Source organism: Pteronotus mesoamericanus, unplaced genomic scaffold, assembly GCF_021234165.1.
Source record: "Pteronotus mesoamericanus isolate MK-2021 breed Mesoamerican mustached bat unplaced genomic scaffold, CSHL_Meso_final contig_101, whole genome shotgun sequence".
Classification (NCBI taxonomy): Eukaryota; Metazoa; Chordata; class Mammalia; order Chiroptera; family Mormoopidae; genus Pteronotus; species Pteronotus mesoamericanus.
In genome coordinates, this window is record NW_026555001.1 from 22721589 (window position 1) to 22746839 (window position 25251).

Below are 25251 nucleotides of genomic sequence, written 5' to 3' on the forward strand. Positions count from 1 at the left end.
TGCATATGATAGGACAACACCCTGGGTGCACTTTCCACAGACCATGGACTCTCCAAGTGCCCAGACAGGCACCTTCTAGGGGTCCAGAGCCCCAGAGCGTCTCTGTGGAAAAGAATGTAGGCCTGGGGTTCCCAGACTGTTAAAGGTAAATGTGACTCTCTTTTATTCTCTTGTGTTCAGAGCTGTGCTAACCATCTGAACCTCTTTTTCTTCCAATAAATGTGAAGATAATTATAGCTACCTGAAAGGCAGTATTTGCAATATCTTCCAGAGTATGTATCCACCCAATAAACCCTCTCCTGCCTCTTCATCGGGTAGCCAAGACCTCGGACTTTCTCTTGCTGTGCCTCCACCAGAGCCTCCTCACAGGAATGAACTCGGATGTCACAACTCTCAGTTGCAACTCAGTAACAGATCCCGTCCCAGGGAGACGTCACTTGACAGTGACCTCCAGAGATGCCAAGGGAGGGGTGTGTGTGTATGTGTGTGTGTGTGTTTAAAGTAAATCTAAACGTCACAATATCTACAGCACACTAGTTTTAAAAAATAAGCATGCTCTACGTACTGTTGTTCTACCTCCTCTGTGTGTGGCTACTCGTCCCTGGAGATTTCTCTTTCCCCAACTGTCTCTGAGCCATGATCACATTTTTTCTCCTTTTTTTAAATTCATAAAAAGCTGTGCTTATGTAGTATAATCCATTTGTTTTATTCTCTGAACACCAAATCTTGAAAGAGGCCAGTTTTTCTACTTTGCTTTGACTACCAGAAGCTCAGGACTGAGTTGAAGCCATTGCCAGCAAATGTGAAAGCCTTATTACTTACCTCTGTACCTTTCCCTCCCTATTCTACTTTAATTTTTCTCTTTTCCCCACTTTATCTAAGTATGTGCATTCCCTATGGTGTAAAACCTCTCTTCAATTCTTTTCTTGCACAAGATAAAATATTTTAAAAATAATCTTCATGTGAATTAACTAAGCTATCTCAGTAGCAATGTGGTACATAGCAATGTTTTGCACACACCAAGGACCTGTTTGAAAAGATTAGAGAATCCCTGTCATAAGGAATGTGTCTGGAGCTGTAGTGGAAGTCTCATGGGTGATGGGTCTTTCCAAGTGAGGCCCTGGGTACAAAAAAAAACAAAACAATTGTTCTGTGCAGGTGGCCATTTGTGTGAGATTAACTCACTTTGCACACCTGAAACCAAAATATACTTGCATGAATTCTTGTTGACCTTGGAGGGAAGGAGGATGCATCAGATCTTTTGCCATGAAGGAGATGAAGTGTTTTTGTGCTTATTCAAAGAGCTTTTGATGCATAAAACTGGACTTGACCTCTAATCCTACATAATGTCCAACAATCATTGATATCAAACATCTAGAATAGTGAGAGTTCCTTAACTGACCTGGGTTGATGTAAGATACATGCTCCAAAATATTTGATCCTATCAGCCAACCAGATTAAATAGCTTTCAAATAGATAGAATTCTACAGCCAGCCAATGTTTGGGTATATTTCCATGTGTGTTCCTTTCAGTCTGTTACTAATTTTAAAGCCTTGACATATTTCCCACCTAGGTTTTCTGACAGTGAAATCTTGCCCAGGACAGAATCATAGGAGAAAGCAAAATCCACTCAGGTCTCCTATGACACGTTAATAACACAAAACGAGGGAAATTAAGAACATTTAACTTCCATTAAAGTATTTTACCTGAATGCCAGGCTGCTACTAACCAGGAAATCATCTTCCTACAAGAAGGGCCTCCAGGTCTGGATTGGAATCATTCATTAAGTTGGACAGAGATTCCTTTCTAGAGACCCCGAGGTTCAAGTTGCCCAGTGGCTGGGATGGGCTGCAATGGTTCCAAATTTTAATTTGGTAGAACCTACCCCACAGAGAGCTCTGTTCAAAAGTATACTAAAAGGAGATGTGCATAAAGGCAAGGGAGGAAAAGAAAAATGACAGAATGAATAGGGAAGATTCTTTTGGAGGAGAGAAGCATGGTGGCTGCCTCTTAATTGGTGTGTGTGTGTGTGTGTGTGCATGCTCGCTTGCATGCCCAAATATTTATGTACTTCAAGATGAGAGAGTTCTAAAAAGTATCCAGCCCAGCCTACTGCCCAACATATAGCTCATTTTTACAATATTTTAAAGGATTGATATAGTATATTTCTACTTAAACACCTCCAACGATAAGAAGCTCACTATTTCACATAGCAAATGATTTAATATTCAGACAACAGTAATGGTTAGGAATTTTTTATGACCTTTAGGACCTTGAATGAAGGTCTTACTCATTATTTTCTCTTTCCTAAAGGTGCATGCAACATGTCTAAATTACCTTTCCTAGGAGAATCCTCAATAATTATTTGAAGACAGTGGTGATAATGAGGATGATGATGGTGGTGGAATTTATCATTGTTATCATTGTCAACAGTAACAGCACGTAACATTTCCTGAGCCCTTCCTATAAGTGCTGTGCTAAGCATTTTATTTTTCTCTCATTAATCCTCATGACTGGATAAAATAGATACATTTAACAATTCATTTTACAGATGAGAAAACAGGCTTCAAGAGTAAAGTAGACCCGGATAACAGAGCTAGCAGAAAACAGCTAGGATTGAAAGCAGGCCTCCCTAAATTGTCTCTTTTCTAGCTTCACGCTAGTGACTTATACCACAAATGGCGGCTGCAAGTATATGGGTGTTTTCTCAGGGGAGGATTATGGACCCTAGGTTATACCACCTCCTGCAACCATGGGAACTGCTTCTTTCAAGTCCAGTGATTTCCAAGTCTTTCTCTCATAAGCTGAGGTGTCTGAGTCATGAGTTAGAGAAATGCTCTGCAAAGAGCACAGCACCCAGCATAGAACTGCGACTCCATCAATATGTGCTGAATGAAGGAATGGGTAGCCTCCTGAAGAATATGAGTTAAGGTCTAGAGCTGAGAACTGTAGAAATTTTGCTGTTTTCTAAAATAATAACTACGTTTGGCTTTTTTTTGGGGGGGGTTGAGATTGCAAGTAACAAATTTGTAATTCTCTGTAGATTTGATTTATTTTTGCCAATGCCTTCGGGTGCAATTTCATTAAGAATACACTTTGGATAGTATACCTTCTCATATTTTACATTTCGTGAAGTACCCCACCTAATTAGCACTGAAATGCCAAATTATGACAGCCTTCGATTTGCCTGGAAGTTGTACCGCTGGGAAACATGGCCTCCTGTAGAGGCTGAAAAGAGTCCCTGGAGTAGTGCATCTGTGTTTTCTAAACTCTTTCTCAGGAACTTTAAGAAACTTCTCTCTCTGGACAGATATTTTAATAAAGCCCTCTCTGTTGTGCTTGCCCATTGACATGGTATGTCCCCATGTCAATGGAAGAGAAACAAAGCAAAGCTGAAATATTAACCTTGAGGATTCAGGGAATTAGTGAATGGGGAGAAGAAACACTTTGTAGAACATACCTAAACTCTGCCTCTTGTAACTAAAATACCTGATTCTTTTAATGGAAAGAGTGGCTAAGTTATTACTCATCTCTGTTTTTTGCAGGGTGTGAAGACATAGTTACGGGGGTCTCGTGGTATTTGTGCAAGTTAGTCAAATATGGTCAATGCTTTAGAAGTTCATTTTTTATATTGCTAATGATATTTGGTTTTGTTGCCTTTCCTAGGTTTGCTGGCATGGGAAACCTGCTCAAAGTCCTTACCAGGGAAATTGAAAACTATCCACATTTTTTTCTGGATTTTGAAAGTAAGTTTTAAAAATTAAAAGATAATTATGAAAACTTTTCACTTTATAGCTTGCTGATAGGGAAGTTATAACATGAACATTTTATATGATACTTAAGCCTTCAGATGTCACCATAAGTTTTCTTGTTTTCAAAAATCATTTTCCTTCTTTCTTTTCCTTTTTAAAAAAAACAAAACTAAACTAAATGAAACGTCTTTTTGTGGGCCGGGTCTCCAGTTGGGGGTGTGCAAGAGGAAACCCGTAGATGTTTCTCTCCCTCTCTTCCTCTCTTCCCCTCTCTCTAAAAATAAATAAATAACATTTTTAAATACTAAATGAAACATCTTTTAAAAATATTTTTAAAGGTTTCCATAGTTTTCTTTGATTTTAGGAGTGATCAGTTTTTGGATGTGTAGCATAAATCATCATTTGTATTTTTCCTAATAATATTTGTGAATTTCTATGTCATATTCCAAAGAAAAGTAGTATGCATAGTAATTTGCACAAATTAATGTAAAGCGAATATTCGCCAGACATGAAAGAAAAAGTGATCAATACCAGAAATAAGACTTACAGATGATTTAGTCATCTTTGTTTCTTCTTTATATATTATTTAGTAATACAACACTATTTCAAGATTTTGAGATCCACATCTTTTATCTGAAAGGTTATGCTTCTTTTATCAAAAACTTTAAATATTTTTCTAAGATTAAGGGGCTTGTGAATCATGACTAAAACAGAGATTCTTTCTTCATCTTGTTTATTTTCTTGATTGACTATATTTACAAGTTAGTGACACATTCATGTTTAATTAAGTAAGCTCATGTTTCTACCTTTCCTCCTGTGTTCTGCATTTTTTGAATTACATTCTATAATATCAGGCACAGTCACTTTTAAATGTCATTTTTGCCAGTATTCATGATCTATTACAGACCTTAGTTTGCTTTAAACTTTAATTTTTCAAGTATTTTATCTATATTAAAAGTAAGTTGAAACTTCCTTACCTATAGATTAAACTTTCTAATAGACATTTTCTAAGTAAATGCTAGACGACTCTGTCAAGGTGCAGTAAACCAAACAGTGAAAGCTCTCTGGATGTATCTTTTTGGAATCACCACTGGATCTAAAGTAACTACTTGAAAATCAGGAAGAGTTATCCTAATGCTCATGTGTTCTGAAAAGAACAAAAATATTTAATCTAGATTATATTCAGTGAAAGACACTTCACTTCTAATTTAACTCATTTTGCGGCTGCTGTTGCTGTTGTTTGGTTGGCTATGTCTCCTCCTCTACAGTGCAGCCTCTCTCCTGGATCCTCTAACTAATCAACCCCCATTTAAGCATAAATGCACCTTAGGTTTCCTTCTACTCAGATCTCATCTGTTCTCTAGCTTTCCCCCAGTGATATCAGCTACTCTCTTTGAGAGGAGCTGCAGTTACAGACCTCCAGGCCTCAGCTGCTGTGCTTCTCATGGTCTAACCCAAGCCAGCCGTCCATTCAGTGCCCATTTCCTTTCCAACAAACATCTGGTGCCCTAAATGGGGCCTCTTGCTATTCTCCAAACATAGCCTTCCTATTTCTATCCTCACTGCCATCTGTTGGAAATCTTTTCTCCTGGTCTATGAGAAAAAACACTCATTCTTAAAGCCCATTCCAAATACCACCTCTTAACTAGAAGGCTGCTCCAATTCCTTCTGTGGTCTTCAATTTCCTAAAACTGAAGGTATACTCTTTCTCCCTCTTTATTCCCAGACCACTCCGTGCTTCTCTTAAGCCCTTTATTTCATCTTGTGTGTTGACCTGCCTGCCCATGTTGTCCTCCACATATGCCTAAGACTTCATTAAGCAGTGACCATTCTTGGTTGCCCTTGTTTCCCTAATGTTGCCTGACTTACCTGGGCACTCAACATACTCAACATACTGTTACTACCGAGCAGGAATCTACAGACTCAAGGAGAATCATGACTACAACCTTCCTTCCCTGCCCTTCTAGCCCATTATGGTTCTTTCTTGAAAACCAACTTTATGAAATAAGATTTGAAAAATCAAAACACCAAAATTCTTATTTTTCCAATGAGATATCTTACTTTGTAGATGACTTAGATGTCCCCCTCTAGTCGGGAATAGAATGATGGCTGTAGACATAACTTTGAAACTCTGGTGCTCCAGAGAACACTAGTTGAGAACATCCACTGCTTTAAAACCCTGAAGATTTTACTTTTATCACTTTAAAGGCTTTTAAAGTTAGACCTGAAAAGAGTCTAACCAGTTAAACCCAGCCAAACACAGTCGAATCCAACCAAATCCAACTATACCCAGCCAGACTCAATCAAACCCAGATAAATCTAACCAAAACCAACCAAATCTAACTAAACCTAGCAAGATCCCACTAAACCCAGCACAATCCAGCAAAATGCAACCAAATCCAGCCAAACACAACCAAACAGCTAAACCCAGCCATAACCAACCAAACCCAATCAAACCCAGCGAAACCCAACCAAACACAACCAAGCCTAACCAAATCCAATGAAACCCAATCAACTCCAGCTTGCTTAAAGGGGGAGTTGATTAGTTAGAGGATCCAGGAAAGGGGCTACATTGTAGAGGAAGAAGGATATCTTAGTAAATTGAAACTCTTGGTGATGGAATCTGGGCCCTACTCAGTTTTGTGACCCAGAACTTAGCTCATGTTTAGCATGGTACATTGATCACTGAATGAGACTTAGGAACAAATGCTGGTCATGTGGAGGAACAGAACAGAACAGAACAAAACAGGCTAGATCCAGGAGAGCACAGACATTCAAGAACAAGGAAGTGTAAATGGATTCAAATGCAGCATGGTCAAGAAGGCCACACTTGAAAGGGGGATGATGAGTTGCGTAGTAAGCTCCTCTCCTGGTTGCCACTGGAAGAACACATTTAAGATTTATTGCTTTGAGCGCAGAGGCTGGATTGCAAAGAGTTAAGGAGTAAGCAGCGGAGGGAGGAAGCAGGGCTGAACAGCATGCAGCAATAGCTTAAATGAATTTGGCACCTCTGCTTTGAGTGCTGAATATTCTTTTTGAAGTCAGTGATGGAATATAATTGAACTAGGTCAAATAGATATAATTAAGCTAGGTCAAAATATAATACAAAATTAGACACATCTGTCCTTAGGTTTCCAGTTGTGTAGATCTGATTTAAATTCTTGTTTGACCTTTGCAGTGAGGGCTATACTTTATGCTCACATTTCTGCACAACCACTTAACATCTTTTTCATTGTTGTTTTTTCATCTCACTACTTTTTTTCTTTTTCTCTCTCTACTTGTCATGTCTACATTTCCTCTTTGAAGGCTGAGAGACAGAAGGGGAGTAAAATGCAACCTAATCTTTCATGAGTGATGGGTTTTTGGGGACAGTGTACGGAAAGATGTGTGCCTGAAGAGCTGCTGATAATCCTTCAGCCGAACCACCCATTCCTGCACACCCAGTGGGCAGCAGACATTAGTCTTCCAGTGAAATCTGTCCGGTGACTCCCAGACTGAAATGATCATTAGAAACAGGTGGAAAAACATTTTTGCATAGTTGCCTGAGCCTTACCTCCAAATTCTGATTCAGTGGTCTGGTCCTAAGAATCTGCTTTTGCAGATTCCTTAAATTTTTAGTACTTTCACTTTTTAAGTACTTTTCACCTACGTCCACATCTTCCTTATGACCTACAGGACCATACAGGGAGGAGATGGGGCCTTTACTAGGGGCCTCTTCTTAACTTCTCTCTATACCAAGAGTTAACCTGAGGCCCAGAGAGATTAATTGGTCTGCCCTGGGGTCTAATAGCGAATGGCAAAACTGGCAATAGGATCTGGGTCTCAAAAAGCTCCGTCCTTGGCGTTCCCCCTTCCCCCTGTGACATCACAGGGGTCCCACTGCATGTGAACAAGGTAAACAAGCCGTCAGGCACCTCTAATGTCACTGCTCTTTGCAGTGCCTCACTGGTTGTTCCTTGGGAAAGCGCTCCGGGCTCCGGTGTGGGGTGCCTAACGTTCCTGTACAAATAAAATGTGTCACCCCAGTCACACATTTTCCAACGGACCTGGTGCGATTTTATGTTGTTTCTGTAAGCACTTATATATTGTGTTATAAATCATTGCCATTTTACACCCCCAAATGTTAATAGTAGATAGTTACTTATGTTTTTTTTTTTGTTTCCCCCGAAAAGGAGCAGGGTGGAGGAGTGAGGAAGTGGGCTGGGAAGAAGTGCTAAAAGTTTAATTTATGGCTCCGGCAAATCCTTTTGCTGTACCTTTCCTGGTGTTTATACAACAGCTGGTGGCCTGACGAGATAGTGATATATCCCATTGATGAAATGCCAGGGATTCCTTCAAAGCCAAAGACATCTCCAAATAAATTGTGTCTTCCCCTCATGTTATCTTTGGCGAATTTGTTTGATTCTCTGTCAGAGTTTCTATACAGTCCCGCATAGGTTGTTAGGTGAAGGTATGTGTGCTCCTGCTGCTTGTGAAGACAGATGGCATCCTTGGCTGATTCGCAAAGATAAGAACCTTTTGATGTGACAGCTCTGCTCTGGGTTGAGGCTGCTGTCCCGCCCTGGGGTATGTTCACCTAAGATGTGCATTCCTGACAAACAAAACACATACCCCCCCTTTGCTCCCCCCACAGTGGAATGCCAGGCATTCTGCTCTCAGTAAATATCACAGTCTTCCACCTGACCCGCGACACCAACACGCTGACAGTTACTATCCACCGTCACTGGCAAATTGCGCCAAAGAGGGATAAACAGCTCCCCAGCAAACAAAATGAATACCGGTTTAACGCTCTTAATTGATGAGGGAATTTTTTCCATTAAAAATTCAAGGCACTTGGCATTCAGTGAGTTCTTGAGAATAAATGCATGTATTCAAGGTCACAGAGCACATGATACATTTTTGCACTTTCCACAATAGCAAGTACAGGACAGGGGTTTAAATCATTGCCCGGGGAATGGCCTGGATGGGCTGGTTCCAAGGCTCCTGGAAGTATTGGTTTCTGAAATTGCCCGTGTAAATCACGGTGATTTTTAACAGCTTCATTGTTAGACAGGAGCAGCCCAGCTCCATGTAACCATTCTCCTCAATTTCAATGAAATCATTGGGGACGATTAGGAATTTAGAATGTGATTCTTAGATGAAACATCACAAAAGGATTCACTGGCTGCATTGGGAAATAAAGACCCATTTCCACCACTAATGTTATTGGTGGACATTGTGTGTGTGTACCTTTGACTAAACGTCAATCTTTGCATTAAAATAAAAAAACGAAGCCTGTAATTCAGAGTTCGTGTTCACTCAGCAAATGCTTTGTGAGGTTGCTGATAAGTTAGATATAATAACCTTTTCAATCACTAATTCATAAAAGTCTTTTTCAAGATGTCTCTCCTGACATCTGCAGACACAATAAATTTTTCAAAATATGGTTACCAATATGGAGAATTCCAAAAGTATAAACCCCAATGCCTCTCAAAGGAATATTCCAGAAAGCAAAATGATAAGAGCCTTAAGATTGGGAGAGTAAACATAGTTGCAGTTTTTCACTCAACAAATACCCTGTTAGTGTGTTAACAACACTGAGGAGACATTGAGGCCATAGATAAATGGTGAATGATTTAAAAACACACATCGTAAGGAAAGTGTGAATAGCTGATTTGATTGTAAGCAAATACATGTATCTTCATGGTAACAGTGAGAGGTATGACAGCTATTTGAGGAGAAGAAACAGAGAGCAGCACCTAGAAGTAATAAGATTTTGTTTTTTTCCACTGCTTCCCAACACCCACATTCTCTGCCACCTGGTCAAGAGCCTCATTTGTTCATTGATTCATAACATGTTTATTGAGAGTCTCTGATTGGTAGCGCACATAGAGGCTCTGCAGGCAAGAATACCAGCTTCCTCTCTAAAGATCGCAGAATTCCAAGACAAGCGGGAAAATCGTCACAAAACATAGTGTGAGAAATATATTTAAATCACTTATTCAACTATTCATTCAGCAAATATTCCTTGAGCACCTATTATGTGCCAGGTACTTGCTAGACCTGGGGGACACAATGTGAAAGGAAACAAGCCCAGCGTCCTACACCCTAATGGATCACATTCTCGTTAATCAGTCCTGACTGGTCATTTAGCTGGAGGGTAAAAATAGGAGGAATTATGGGCTTCCACAGGGACATGGGTCAATGCCAGATGTCACCGAAGGTTACACAGTCCTTTTCCCATTTGGAAGGAGAAACAGAGAAACAGACGAGAGCTCCCCCGAATCAGCATTTTTTTTCCTTGAAAATTGATGCCACTTAGGATTTGGGTCCCCTGAGACAAACCCTAACCCTGGCCCAGAAGGCAGGGACTGTGTTTATGGTATCAAGGACCTAATTATTACCTGGAAGAAGAGGTGAGTTCAGGTCCATAACAAGGGAAGGAGGGAAAAACAAGGCATGCCGTAACACCCACAAAGTAGGGAAGAAAATGAGCCAGCTCCATTCTAAGCTGGGAAGAAAGAAAGAAAGGTGCTTGGGTTTCTCCCTCCCCATCCCTGCTAAATGGGCCACACAAGAAACATTTCAAACAGGACGCCAGGACATCTGCCAAGAGAAATGTTTTCCCAGGGGCCGAGGCTGGGGATGGAGGGCCCTGTTCCTCAGATCATCCCAGTTGCCAGGAGGGGGTTGCTGTGTGGCAGGATGTCCCCCCACCCCCCACCCCGCCGCTGCCATCAACTCCGCCTCCTCTGGGAGAGAAGGGACACCCCCCCACCCCGCCGCCCCCTCTCCCATGCTCCAGGCCCAGCTCCTTGTCGTCACACAAACGTTCGGTATCAGAAAGTGTCACTTCACCTGGGATGGAAGGGGAAGCCCACTTAGCCACAGCCAGCACTACTTTTAGGCCGCTCTATCAGAAACTGTCTTCTTTGGGAAGCACTTAAGACTTCTATTTTTAAAAACTGACTTTGAAATCTTTCTCCTTTTGTGTTTCAGTAATCATCAAAAGGATGGGTTTTGGGGTTTTGTTTTTCTAGCACCCCTCTTCCAGCCCACTCAGCCTTAATTCTGTTTTGTTTAAAACTTATCAAGTGGTGGCCTGCTAAGCTACAGCCATGTGGCAGCCAAGATTAGAAGGCTTCATCTTCTGGTTTTCCAGCATCTTCTCCTTTTACACCTACTTTATAATTATAGTCAAATAGACTTCTACCTCAGAATCTTGGTCACAGACTCAATTTTTCTTTTTCTCTTCTTCAAACATGTATCTCTTAAAGAAAATTGTCTTTGTTTAGCTTGTGATTTTTTTTTTGGTACCTTCATCAAAAGGGGACAGGATTTGCACATTTGATTTTTATTTGTTTGCTAGGATCTTTGCTTTGCATTTTTGCCTGTGTTCTCTTTCCTGCCTTTCTTCTTACTTGAAAATTGCCAGCATTACCCCGGAATTCTGTTCCACTGAAACACTTTCTTCAGCCTTCATAGTTGGTGGGTTTTAGATTTCTGTTTTAAGACACCCCCACCATTTAGAGAGAAGTTTGGAAAAGCACAAAAAGCTCAACTATCAAGTGGTTAATATTGTGGATAGTATCGTGGACAAGGAAACTTAGCAAGTGCTTGTGGGAAAGCATGGAAGGTCACAAAAGACAAAGGAGCAACGTGTTCCTTCTCCCGTCTGTTTTCGAGCTGCTGCCTGCGCTCCAGCCTGGGGGATCTCGTCCCTGCTCCAGGCCCTGGCTTGCTCTCCCAGTGACCAGTTCTCCCATGCTGTCTGCAGGCACACTCCCCTCGCCTTACGTCTGTCCTGCTTGGGCCCCGTCCCTCACGTGAAGTGGATTCCACTCTTCCCAGCCCACATGGGTCTTTTTCTTCTCTGAACCCCGGTGTGCATGTACTTGAACCCTTCCTCATTCCTTGGCTGAACTCCATCTCATTCCCAGAAGGTGTAGTTTGCAAAGTTGCTGAAGAATCTATAGGGTCGTTGCTTTTGTTCTTGGTTTCCTAAAGAGAATTGCGCCCTTCATTTCCCAGGTGACCCTACCAATGTCTTAGGTCTTAGCAGGACCTGGTAAGTAAATGGTCTACAATTCCCCATGGGCATTGCTGCTGAAGGGTCTGGCCTTGGGTTAGTGCAGGTCCAGCAGATGGTCACTGAGCAGGACCAGCCACAGCTGGCCTAACTCTACTCCACTACTCAGCCTTTCCAAAGGCCCGGTTAGCTTGGTCAGTGCCGGGCTTAGAAATCACCTGCCTTGTGAATTCTCTTTCATACCCCCTGAGTAACACTGTGAATTATTACATTTTGCAGGGTAAACCTTTTGTGCTTCCAGTAAGATTAATCAAAACTGGGATTTGACCTGGGGAGTACTAGACCAGGCATGACTCTGTCCAGCCCTTTCATTCATGAGGTCTTCTGAAAGAATTTAGTGCCTTGGGACTTAGCTTTTTGGAAACAGAGTTTGAGGAAATGACATCTATCTCTGTTCTTCATTAGTAGTGCCTTTGTTTTAGATGAAGATTAATGTTCTTACCAGCCCAGGCAAGTAACCCATTTCATAGGTATTGTGGGATTAAAAAAACCCAGTCTTGACCACCACTCAGCTTTCAACCACCAGCCTGCATAAACCTCCAGCTCCTGGGACAAGAGCATTTCTTGGCTATAGGGATGTAACCAAGTGAAAATTCGCTGAGAAGCTAAGGGGATGCTTCCATGACTGTTACAATATGTTTTTCATTTATTAAGCTTGAATATGTCACTTATTTTTGTAGGTAACATTCGCAGTCAAGACAGTGTAGATAGGTGTCTCTAATGTGAACTCCTGTACTTCTTATTTCATGTTCAATGAGAAATCTCAGTGTTTTCTATACTGCACTGTGTTCTGCAGAGATGAATCTCTATCATGGCTCTGAAGGGTACTTATCTAATCTTTAAGCTGATTTTTATAGGACAATATGAGGGGGATGGTTTTTCCCATCTATACTCAGGTTCACAGATTTTTAATCATAATGGAAAATATTCAATAGCTTTTCCTATTAAAAGCGGACTCAGCCTTGGCCAGGTGGCTCAATTGGCTGGAGCATCATCCCATACACCAAAACTTTGTGGGTTCTACTCCCAGTCAGGGCACATACTTCAGTTGTGGGTTTGATCCCTGGTTGGGAAACATACGGGAGACAACTGATTGGTGTTTCTCTCTCACATCGATGCCTCTTTCTCTCTTCAAAAAAAAAAAATTAATAAACCTATCCTTGGGTGAGGATTTTTTTTTAAAAATTGGACTCAAAAAGACAATGTTTATACTTTATAGCACCCAGTACACTACTCAACACTTCGTAGGTGTGTAAAAAATGTGTTCAGCAAGTAAAGGAGTCCTTACAATGATTCCAACATGCTTGGTTTCAGGTGTGCAGAAAGATTGATGACTATTTTGCACCGAATAATGGGCATAAGCTGTGTTAATTTTCCCTTCCCAGTAGCTTGTTATACTAAAGAGTAAATACCAACCCTGCAGGAATAAAATAAGATTGTCTAACAGGTAGAACTGCATGCGATCCTCTTCCCCACTTGTTTGTAAACACAAGTGCTCTATGTCTTTGTTTCCCTTCTGCTTAGATGCCCAGCCCACAGAAGGAGAGAGGGAAGTGTGGAACCAGATCAGCGCCGTCCTCCAGGACTCCGAGAGCATCCTCGCAGACCTGCAGGCTTACAAGGGCGCGGGGCCGGAGATCCGAGATGTACGCCAGTGATAGCGCTGAACTGACAGCACCCTTGGAGGAGAAGAGACACCCACACACACACACACACACACACAGCAACATTAAGCAATAGACCTAGTATTTCCTAGTGTGGTAGGAAGAACAAGGATGGTAATGTGTCCTTAAAAAAAATGTATGAATGGCCCCTTTCTTCCAGTACATTAATCTGGGCACACACTGCTGTAGACCATGTCAAACATTAGACATTCTCTTCTCAGACATACATGTGATATGACAGGACTCCCATTTAAACAATAATTTGCCAGTCTATTACTTCATTTGAAGGAAATGTACATATAAAGTCTATGAACAACAGCTGAAATACGAGTCATGAGGTCTGGGTTTACATGAACTTTCCAACATTTTGTAATAACTTGGGCAGGTTCCACCAGCACCGCAAACAAGAGTCATAAACTATCTAGTTTTAGTAGCCTACAAGCCTGTCATTTTGAACCAACTTTGTGATTAAAAATAAATACATGAAAAACAAAACATCAACCAAAACAAAAAAGGAAATTGTCAGTGTGGCTTTTGAGACTTCAAAATGCCTTCAAGGCAAGAAGCTTCTCACTGTTTTTATTTGAAATAGTTTTGTGGAAGTATCAACACACACATACATGCGTGGGTGCGCACACACCTACGGCCCCTGCCAAAATTGCTCCGGAAAAAAAAAACATGGCTAAGATCACAATTCTCCAGCTGCTGAAACCCAGACAAAACAGCATTTCTAAGAAAGTAACAGCCTGTTAAAAGGTCGTTTTTCTACTTAGGGGGTCACCATTTACTTCGGTAATTTAGGTAACATCACAGACTGGCAGGAATGTGATACATATTACAGAGAACGGAAAAGATGTACAGAATTTTCATTTCATAATGAGCACCAGCTCTACTTTAAAAGAATAACTGGTGACGGAGGAGCATTGCATTGCTTCCAATTAGATGTGCTTTTTTTTTTACATTTAAGGTAAGAGAAACAAGTAATTGGACACAGGATCTAATTGCAGAGTCACTTGCATTATATTCACGTTCTGAAATCCACATGCTAACTGACATCTTGGAGGAGAGTCCGATGAACTGATGTCAATTTCAGAAGTACACGTTAGCAAAGTACATCAGAAGCTGTGCTTTTTAAAATTGAAGTCCTCTCTCAGTCTTCAGTCATTTTCACATGGAGCTTATTGCTTCTTTCTAAACAGTTCTGTGATTTTTTTTTTCATAGGCAATTCAAAATCCCAATGACATCCAGCTTCAAGAAAAAGCTTGGAATGCAGTGTGCCCTCTGGTCGTGAGGCTAAAGAGATTTTATGAGTTTTCCATAAGGCTAGGTGAGTTTGTGTTTGTAATTGTCATGCCCCACATGTGAAGTTCTACTAGGTGTTTGTGAAAGTCACAGGAAGGACTTGGTGCCTTAGGAAATGTCCCACATCCATCCTCTGTGTCACCAGAGGCCACTCGTGGACAACAGCACCTGTTTTCATTTCTTTCAAGTCACCTCAATGTTTCTTCATCTGAATTTCTTGACACATATAGAGTGTCTCTACCAGTGGTCCCTTTAGTCTTGTTCTCAGCTAAGCCTGACTCTTAACAGTTTCACTGTGGTCTGATCCTATTTTTCGATGATAGAGAAGTTGGGAGACATACGTTACTGCTAACCCAAGGAGAACTTGGTTGGCTGGAGTCACGTGATAAATTTAATACAAACAAAATGTTCTGCCCTTAAGCTTTAGACTAAACCAAAGCAAACCAACAAACAAACAACAGCAACAACAACAACAACAACAAAACCAATAATACAACCCTGTACAGGTACAGGATGGTTTTGCAGAAGTAAGAGTAAAGTCAAGTCTGCTTGACAATAGACTGAACTTGACCACCAATGTAATGTAACTACTCCCCTCACCAAGAAAGCTATCTAATGTTTCATTTGCTAATATAATATATCTAGAATGAGGAAGGGTGTAGTCTTCTTCTTCTCTGCTTTTGCCATTAATGAATGGAATATTTTAGGAGGAAAACAGAGACACTGAGGAAAATACCAGACTTGATGTGGAAGGAACTTGAGGCTAAGACCCAGAAGGAGTAGTTGAATGGACTGAACCAGTTTTTGAAGACTCTCAGGTTGATGAGGGATCAGTTTCTTTCTTTCCTCAAAGTCTATGTCTAGACCCAATAAACCGAAACCCTAAGGAGCCACGTTTCAGCTCAAGAGCAGGAAACAGATCCACCTGCCTGAGCAGGCCAAGGTAGAACTAGCTGCCTCAGAAGACAGGGCATTCCTAGAGATTAAAAAGGCTGGAAACACGCTTGTAAAGATGCTGTGATGGAAATCTAAGGGCTATAGAGCAAGTGCTTGCAAACATTTCTGTAAAAAACAAGATAATATATAGTTGAAGCTTGCAGGGCATTCTATCTTTGTTGCAACTAATCAACTCTGCCATTGCCGCACAACACTAACTATAGCCAGTACATGTAGAGGAATGAGTGTGGCTATTTTTAAATAAAACCTTATTTATTTTATTTAAAACTTCTAAAAAAAGCAGGCGAGATTTGGCCTGGGGGGCCATAGTTTACCATCCCCTAATGTAGAGGATTGATTAACGACTCAGTATTGTTAGAAATATATTCAAGTGAAAACTGGAAGGAATGTTTAGAAACAGACAAGTGGGAGTAAATGAGACTGTTTCAGGGGCAATAATGGAGGTAGATATGGCAATGAGTTTGTAGAAAAACATTGTTGGGATTAGGTGACACTTGATGCAGAGAAGCGCTGGAAGGCGACCCGAGGTCTCTCCCGGCAGGTTATCTAACCCACATGTTCAGGGCCACCTTCTGTCATCCTGGATCATGAATGGCTATCTCATGCCCCAAAACATGCATTCATGGTTTTCTAACACTGTTAGCACTGGAACTGGTAAAGGTACAGCTGAGCTTTGAGAGGCATTTGCGTAACAGTGTGGTGGGGGGAGGGGTCAGCAGTGGAGGCGGCCTGCTCAGCCCAAGTTCCTCCTCTTCCCAGTCCACACCGCTCACATAGCACAGTTACAGGGGACAGGGAGAGGAAGGACCCCATCAGGTTCTCTCTAAGAATGTCAACTGGAGCTGCACAGGGTGCTTTTGAAAGGACCTCAGTAGGCCACCTCAAATATGTGTTTACCCCTCTGACTTTCAGAAAAAGCTCTCCAGAGTTTACTAGAATCTCTGACCTGTCCACCCTACACGCCAACCCAGCACCTGGAGCGGGAGCAGGCCCTGGCAAAGGAGTTTGCAGAAATTCTGCATTTTACCCTCCGATTCGATGAGCTAAAGGTTAGGCCATGTATCTTTGACAACTGGACAAATGGGTGCTGAGGACCTGCTGTGTACAGGTTCTCTGCAGAGCTGGAGGGTGGGGGGATAGAGAGAGATGAGGGAGGTGTAGCTCCTTCCCTAGAGAGACATAGAATGTGGTGAGAATTAGCACTCATCATAAAAGTGACTTAAGATGGTGTTTTTTACTTAAAAATTCACAATCTGCCTTATGCAATAAGAGAAAACCTTTTTGAGTCTGTTCCTCATTGAGAACAAACATGCTTTCCCTGAAGTCTAGTCAGCAGTAAAAACAGGGCATATTTTTAAGTAATGAAGCTCTGAGTACTTCTTTTAAACCAGAAGTTGCTTTCACTCTTGTGTGACAAGGAGTCAAAGTCCTGGTGTATTTCCAAAGGTAGTGTTGGGCTCCCCAGACATATCCCCATCTGATGCTGATGGAAGACCTTCTTTCCTCTCTTCTGAATTTCAGATGAGGAACCCAGCTATTCAGAACGACTTCAGCTACTACAGGAGGACAATAAGTCGCAACCGCATTAACAACATGCACGTGAGTCCCCGGGTCTCCTGGGTCTAGATACCCAATCTCCACGTCCCTGTTGACATCTGCCTCAGGCAGGGCACAGGGAGAAGACAGAGTCTTGTCTGTAATTCAATCTCCGGAAGACATCGTTTGGGGATTTTGAATGTCTCTTTATCAATTGCATCTTCTCTTCTTATTTTCATCAGCTAGACATCGAGAATGAAGTCAATAATGAGATGGCCAATCGAATGTCCCTCTTCTATGCAGAAGCTACACCAATGCTGAAAACCCTTAGCAATGCCACAATGCACTTTGTCTCCGAAGTAAGTGGAGTTAAGAATGAGGTGCTTTTTTCTTAATTGCACATAAAAGCTGCTAGCAGGGCTAACCATCCATTTGTGTCTCCCATTTAGAACAAAACCCTGCCAATAGAGAACACCACAGACTGCCTCAGTACGATGACAAGTGTCTGTAAAGTCATGCTGGAAACACCGTAAGTCGCATCAGAGATGTATTTGTGATGGGGACCTTACCCAGGCAGAGCCTGTTGATACATCGGGTCAGCACATCAACATTTATACATCTGTTCTCTGAATTGATTTCATAAAGAACTCTGGATGATAGGGATAGTTATCCCATTTTAGAACTAAAGAAGCCAAGGCTGGCTTTTCAAAGATTGCATAGCTTGTTAGATGGCGGAACCAAGACTCAAGTCAAAGATGCTATAGAAATTGTATAAGAATCAAATGGAGGATAGGGTGGAATAACTGGGTATTACTATAAGTATTTTGGAGAAAAGAGTTGAGAGAAGACTTAGAACTAAAAGAAGTGGTAAGACTGTTGCAAGGGTGATAACGCAGACCTCCCTCTGTCTCTCCGCAGTGTCTTTGTATTTAAACTGATTGCTAGATTTAAAAAGTGGTCGAGGGTAAGGCAGCACGGTAACGAGGAAATCCACATTCAAAGGTCAGGATTCCACCGATACCCGCAGCCCCTTCTGGGTCTGTAAACAGGCAGTCTGAACTTCCTGGGTCATAGTTTCCTCACTTGATGACATGCTCATCATGCCATCTAAGTTGCAGAGTGCCGGGGAGCCCCAATGGTCTCAAGAATGCCTTATGAAATGTGATGTCCTGTTCAAGTGTAAGATGGCATTCAGTTCCAATATTTCGCTTATATCAAAGTTAAGATTTATTCTGGGACAAAAACAGTACTCATCTTCATTGTGGGGCCGGTTCATAATGACATAGATATTAAGAAAGCTTCTAGTATTGGCCTGCATTATCTGAAATATCAGAGGCCCTGACAGGGGAGGTGAACGAAATTCAAACTTCACAAGTGCTCTTAGCCCAGGGAATGGTACATCGTTTCTTTTAGGCACCTTCCACAGTTTAATTCAATCTGCAGCCCGTATCTTAACAAAGGAAGTTACCCTGACTGGAGACACGATAGCTGCCCTGTGGAAATGAGCTTGATTCTTTTTCTCTATAATGAAGCCATTATTCTCTATAATCTTGGACAGCCAGAGGGAACTGCTATAAAATATTCGAGATTGATGGGTGGAGAGTGATGTACACGATGAGCTGGCTCGCTGAAGGGCAGAAGGGAAGGGAATTGACTGCCCTCTAATTTACCTTATTTTCGCACTGAATTGCTGGTTGGCTGGATTCAAGGAGAATTATCATCATGGGTTTCTAGAAGAGCACATTAACCTGCTGGGTGCAGGTCTGGGATCGTTCTCGGGAGAGGATCGGAGAAATCTAAAGCAGCCAGCGTAGAGCCGGAAATGAGCGTGCTCGGGCCCGGAAGTAACCCCACTGCTGTTCCTTCTCTCTCCCAGGGAGTACAGGAGCAGGTTTACGAGCGAGGAAACGCTGATGTTCTGCATGAGGGTCATGGTGGGGGTCATCATCCTCTATGACCATGTGCACCCCGTGGGCGCTTTCTGCAAGACATCCAAGATCGATGTAAGAATAGTTACGCAATGTGCTTTCCAATAGGAGGTCATGAATGTTGCCAAAGAGACCTTGTTTCTCTCTCCCTTCCACCCCTACTAAGAGTGGTCTCTCCAAGATACGAGCCCCATTCCAGCAGCCCTCTTCACCTTTTTTATGTGCTCACAACAAAATATCCAATCTCAGAGGCGCAGTGGGAATGTGCAGGTGCTGATCCCCTCAGTCTGTAGGGGAGCTGAGCAGATGAACGGTCACTCAGGTGCAAGCTGCCCCTTCCGGTGACCTACCCTGCTGTATAAATACAGGGTCTGGCAGAAGGAACTCCTGCTTGAGTGTGGTTGGTAGGGCAATAATATGGGTGTAATAATTGGTAGTTTTAATTTGAACAGTTCACCTGAAGTGTCATATGGTGTGCTTGAGTGTGATGTTGTTATGTTACAGAATGACATATGATTTTGTAATAAAAAGGGAGCATTATTTTTGCTGGATCCTGTATATTTTCATTATGTTTTATGAGTCTCTATGAGAAAAGGATTGGGAGATAGTGGATTACAAGACACCACGCTTGGATCCCAGATAGCTTTCCAAACTTCCTTTCCTCCTGTGCTTCCCAGCACCTCCACCAGAGTCCCATGCCTGAGCCCTTTGCCCTGCCCAGGGCATGCTTCCTCTTCTGTGATGGGCAGGTTCCTTGAAGACACTTCTCAAGCATGCTCTCATCCTGTCCCTGCATGGGACACCCAGAGCACTTACCATTTTGGATTTTCTGACTCCCTTGCAGATGCAGTCCATTGATAAGAGCAAGGACCTTTGTAGATCTGTACACCTAATGTCTCACTTACTGCCTAGCAGCATCCTTGGCACATAGAGCGTGGAACTCAATAGATGCTCCACTGAGTTTTTGCTCGATGTATGAATATAATTGGAAGACATGATTTTGGTGTGCAGGCGATTTCCCATTGATAGCGGGACCAACACTTGCTTCAGACATCACCCAGTAGTGTATCCCATGCATTGAATAGGACCTCTTGGCACTAACATTCAGACGCTCTGAGTTTGGGTAGCACCTTCTATACTCCTTCATCTGCACAGAACAGAATCTTTGATGCTTTAACTCTGCACACACAGAAAGTCTACATGCCCAGAGGGACAATGAGTCTGTAAGAAAGTGATCAATTAAAAATGAGACCTGTATTCCTCCTTTTGAGGATCTGGCTTCCTAGCATAGCTAGACATGGCTTTTCACATAGTCTTCATTGTTTTCAATGTCATTATTTTTTCTACCAAAAAAAATTTAGTATGAAGATTTTTAGAAAATAGAGGAAATCAAAATACAGAAAATTAAATTTATTTGTAGTAACCTCCTTACAGAGAGATGACCACTGTCAGTATACTTATGTCCTTCCTGTTTATGTAGATATTTGTGTGTATTTGTGTACATACTTCACAAATTGACACCCTAGGATAATAGCTATTTTTTTTTTATGCTTATACAAATTAGGTGTTTATTATGAAAAGTTGAAAAAATCATTTTAAAATCATGCAGGAAAATTATATTTAACCACATATGAATTTTTAAAGATAATTGTGCATTTTTAAATATAATTATACATTTTATTTAATTTATTTATTTATTTATTTTAAATTAATTTATTTACTTTTTAAATACATTTGTCTCTGCCTTCCCCCCTCCCTTGCCCCCTCCCACCTTCCCTCCCTCATCTTTGTTTTGTCCATGAGTCCTTGCTATATGTTCCTTGACTTTCCCCTTCCCCTCCCTTTCCCTGCCCCCCACTTCCCTCTTGTCTCTGTTGATTTCTTTTCCTTTCAGTGTTGCTGGTCATATTTGCCTTGCTTCTTTGCATTGTTGGTTAGGTTCCGCTTATAGGTGAGATCATATGGTATTGTGTCTTTTGCCCCCTGGCTTATTTCGCTTAGCATGATGCTCTCCAGTTCCATCCATGCTGTTGCGAAGTTTAGTACTTCTTTTTTTCTTTCTGCTGCATAGTATTCCATTGTGTATATGTACCATAATTTTTTGATCCAATCATCTACTGATGGGCATTTAGGTTGCTTCCAACACTTGGCTATTGTAAATTGTGCTGTTGACATGGGGGTGCATAGGTTCTTTTGTATTGGCGTTTTGGTGTTCTCAGGGTATAGTCCCAGCAGGGGAATCGCTGGATCAAAAGGCAGTTCCATTTTCAGCTTTCTGAGGAAATTCCACACTGCTTTCCATAGTGGCTGCACCAGTCTGCATTCCCACCAACAGTGGACTAGAGTTCCCTTTTCTCCACAGCCTCGCCAGCACCTGTTGTTTGTGGATCTGTTTATGATGGCCATTCTGACCGGTGTGAGGTGGTACCTCATGGTGGTTTTGATCTGCATTTCTCTAATGGCTAGTGATGCAGAGCATCCTTTCAAATGCCTCTGGGCCCTCTGTATCTCTATTTTTAAAACATTTAATTTATATAACAGTATATTATGGAAATTTTCATAATAATAAATATTTTACTGTGTTCTTTGTGAGGCTTAACATTTTTATACTATAGATTGAATAGAAATAACTCTATTAACAACTCTATGAATATTTTTTGAATATGGAGTTTATTACCTGGCACTCACAAGACATTCTCATTTTACCATAGCCATTTGCTAACTTGTCACAGTCAATAATTAAAAATATACAAGGTACAATAATGTCTTGTATCCCTAGCCTTTACAAAAGCCTTGTCCTTGCTTCTTATTTACTGAGTCTGTTGAGATCATAAGTATTATGTAATGTTACCTTTAACCACACATCATCTTGATGAAGTCTGTTTGTTCATGCAGGTATCACTAAGAGATGTTTTCGTACTGGAGTTTGCATGTATCTCTAAGAAAGTTTTGGGCTAACCCCATACAACATGGATTTTGTGGGCCATTTTCTTTGATGACATATAGGATCTCTTCCCAGTCTGCTTCTAAGCTAGCAGTTAAATGCACTGGGTTTATAAATCCTTAGAGGCCAATATCAGCTGTGAAAGCACAAAGAGTTACCTGTAAGGCCCTGACATAAAAACCCGTATCTGCACTTCAAACAACATGCCCTGGAGTGCAAAATAGATGTGCAGTGAGTGCTAGAAACCCAGGTGAAGATGATACTCATTCTGCTTAGAGGCAGAGACAGAGGGTCATGGTGGACCATCAGCTTTTGAGGTAGGGCTTGAAGAAGGGGTAGGATTTTACCAGAGGAACTCAGAGGAACATTCCCAGGCAGAAGGAATCACCGGAGCAAAGTCACTGAGGTCCATGGCGGGTACACATCACTTAGAGAAGAGATGTCACTCTTGACTGTGAGGAAAACCAGGTTGAAATGAGATAGCATTTTCAACTGATTTCCCTAGAATTGTATGGAATGATCCATAACCCCATGTCTAGCCCAAATTACACCCAGCATCCCCGACCTTACCTCTTCTGGATACCTGGAAACATGGCCATCCTCAAATCAAAGGTAATCCTTTGCTCACAAGGCTGTTCCTTCTCTGGGTTATTGTCTCAGGTATTTCACCTTCTTCCAACCCAGTCTCCAAGCCAGAAGCTATAATTGTCTCTCAGAACCTAGGAATGTCTTCCCTCTTCTTCACCCCCGTATCTTATCCAGTCACTAAACCCTGCGGACTGGACCTCAGACTGATCCCTCTGCTCTGTCCCTGATTCTCCATGGCTGTGGCTGCTCTCACACTCTACACCCTTAGGAGCTCTCATGGGTCCTCCTTCTCCAGTCTTGCTTCTTCTGATCCATTTTCCATAGGAGTCACAGTGCTAGATGGGTGTTTAACACCCATCAAGGGGGCTTTCTCCAGGTAAACACTCGTATCATGCTATGAAACCCACATTGAATCTAGCCTAGACTACATCCCTGACTGCATCTTGTTGTTCACACCCACAACTTTGCTCAGCCTGAAATAGAACTAGAAATTCCCAGAGGGTACCCACTGCTCTTACAGCCCTTTTCTAATCTATGTTTCCACTGCTCCTTTGGCATTTTTTACAACAGCACATATCTCACTAGGATAATGAGCTATTTGTCTCTTTCCTCCCACTAGACTATGAGCTCTGTTGAGAGGAACTAAATCTCTGCATCCCTCAGCTTGATCTCATCCTATACTCATGACTGACATCTCTGATTGACCATGACATTCTTTCTTGATGAGCCTCTGCATGGCCCCCAAAGGATTCTCAACCCTGTGCTTTGGCTGCCTCCATCAATCTATCGGGGTTTATCAGGCTTTTAAGAAAAACTTTCAGCATACCAGAGGTAACCCCCAGAAAGTGTTTATAAGTGACCATTATAAAAGAGGCCCTTAGTGTAGTTATACCTAGAATAGCGCATGAACATTTGAGGTTAAATGAGTGATTCTGTTCTTTGCAGAAAGATTTTTCCTTTGTCAAAAATATTCCAGGAAATGCATAATATATTGTTATCTATATAAATTTAATTATCATGGTCTTCCCAAAGTTTGAATAAATTCTATTTCAAGGGCAGAAAAAGCTAAGAAACTGGCCTAGATTCACGAGGACACTAAACATGCTCGTGTGAATTAAACCCAGCCATTCTGCCTGCATGGGGTTCACATTCCCAGCCACTGTTCTTCCCCAGTCCTCCCTTGGTCTAGTGAGGGGGATGCATTAATCTGGGTACCAACACCTCCAAGGTTCTTAAATACCAGTGTCCTATTGTGAATGCAGAATGGTGGTGATTTCCGCCTGGTGAAGGCAATGCCATCAGAAGAGGCTACCTGGTGTGAGCAATCTTCAGATGAGTCCTAGGAAACTTGTTTGGAGTTTGGTAAACAGTTGAAGGAGGAAAAGTAGATGGATAAGGCAGAGCGATCCGTGTTGTAATCCATTCAGTCTCTACTGAGCACTTACTGGGGGGGAAAAAAACCCTGCACTTGGCTTTGGAATATAAGACAAGAAGATCAAAAGCTCAAGTCTTTGTCCCCAGATGCCAGATATGTATAATGTTCCGTTGCAGTATAGTGTAACCACCGATGTAGAACTTTCTAGAAGCCCAGAGGAGCAACTCACTGGGCCCAGGGGCAGGGGTATAGAGGAGGAGAAAAAAAGTCTGTTGGTTATTACTGTGTTTCATTTCTGTGAGCAGGAATAATGTGATGTTATTGTGGACAAATATTATAATGGACAACTGTTATCATAAACAGAATTACTAGGATATTAACAAAATGCTGTGCTTTCTCCTTCTAGATGAAAGGCTGCATAAAGGTTTTGAAGGAACAGGCCCCGGACAGTGTGGAGGGGCTGCTGAACGCCCTCAGGTGAGCCTCTGCCCTGGGGTGGGCTTGCCAGGGGCAGCCAGCCCTTCAGGTCCTTGGCCACCTTAGATGCTGTGAGGGACTGAGGGCTGGGGCACCACATTTAATCCCTTGCATGGTTTAACACATTTGCTTTTCCCAACAACCTGTTAAGGTCAGTACCATTTTATCATCTCCTTTAAACAGATAGGGGTGGCGGGGAGGGGGAGGGTGGGGAATGAGATTTAGAGAAGTCAAATAACTTGCCAGAAGTCACACAGTGGATGGCCAAGCTAGGACCTAAAACTGGGTCTGGGTGACCCCACAGGTTGTGGGCCTACTTCCTGGCCACAGCGCTTCGTGGTTGTGGTTAGCAGGGGCACGTCAGATGAAGCAGCTTCCCAGCTCTCACTTCCCCTATCACCGGTGGCTCCCAGAGCAGCCTGCATGTAACAATTATGTGGGTAGATTTAGAAAACACTGATGCTTAGTGTCCAGCCCAGATCAAGTGAATGAGAATCTCAGGGTGTGGCTCAGGCATTCCTTTGTGTTTGTGTGTGTGTGTGTGTGTGTGAGGCTCCCTGGGCATTCCCATTTGCAGCTGCCAGAATTGGGGACCCTGTTCCACAGTGCCTGGATGCTCAAGTATTTGGCAGCTGTGGCTCATGGCTGCTCCTCACTGT

At 42.1% G+C, this 25251-nt stretch overlaps 1 protein-coding gene across 1 annotated transcript in view; it reads left to right on the forward strand.

The window, feature by feature from the left end:
• CYRIA (CYFIP related Rac1 interactor A) overlaps positions 1-25251 on the forward strand; it is a 94715-nt gene that overhangs the window by 64711 nt on the left and 4753 nt on the right. Inside the window, exons 3-11 of the mRNA XM_054569475.1 lie at positions 3667-3746; positions 13345-13466; positions 14707-14812; positions 16657-16793; positions 17266-17343; positions 17523-17639; positions 17730-17809; positions 19157-19283; positions 24522-24592. Of these exons, the coding sequence (XP_054425450.1) occupies positions 3677-3746; positions 13345-13466; positions 14707-14812; positions 16657-16793; positions 17266-17343; positions 17523-17639; positions 17730-17809; positions 19157-19283; positions 24522-24592 (908 nt within the window). The 5' untranslated portion in view covers positions 3667-3676. The remainder of the gene's footprint in view (positions 1-3666; positions 3747-13344; positions 13467-14706; positions 14813-16656; positions 16794-17265; positions 17344-17522; positions 17640-17729; positions 17810-19156; positions 19284-24521; positions 24593-25251) is intronic.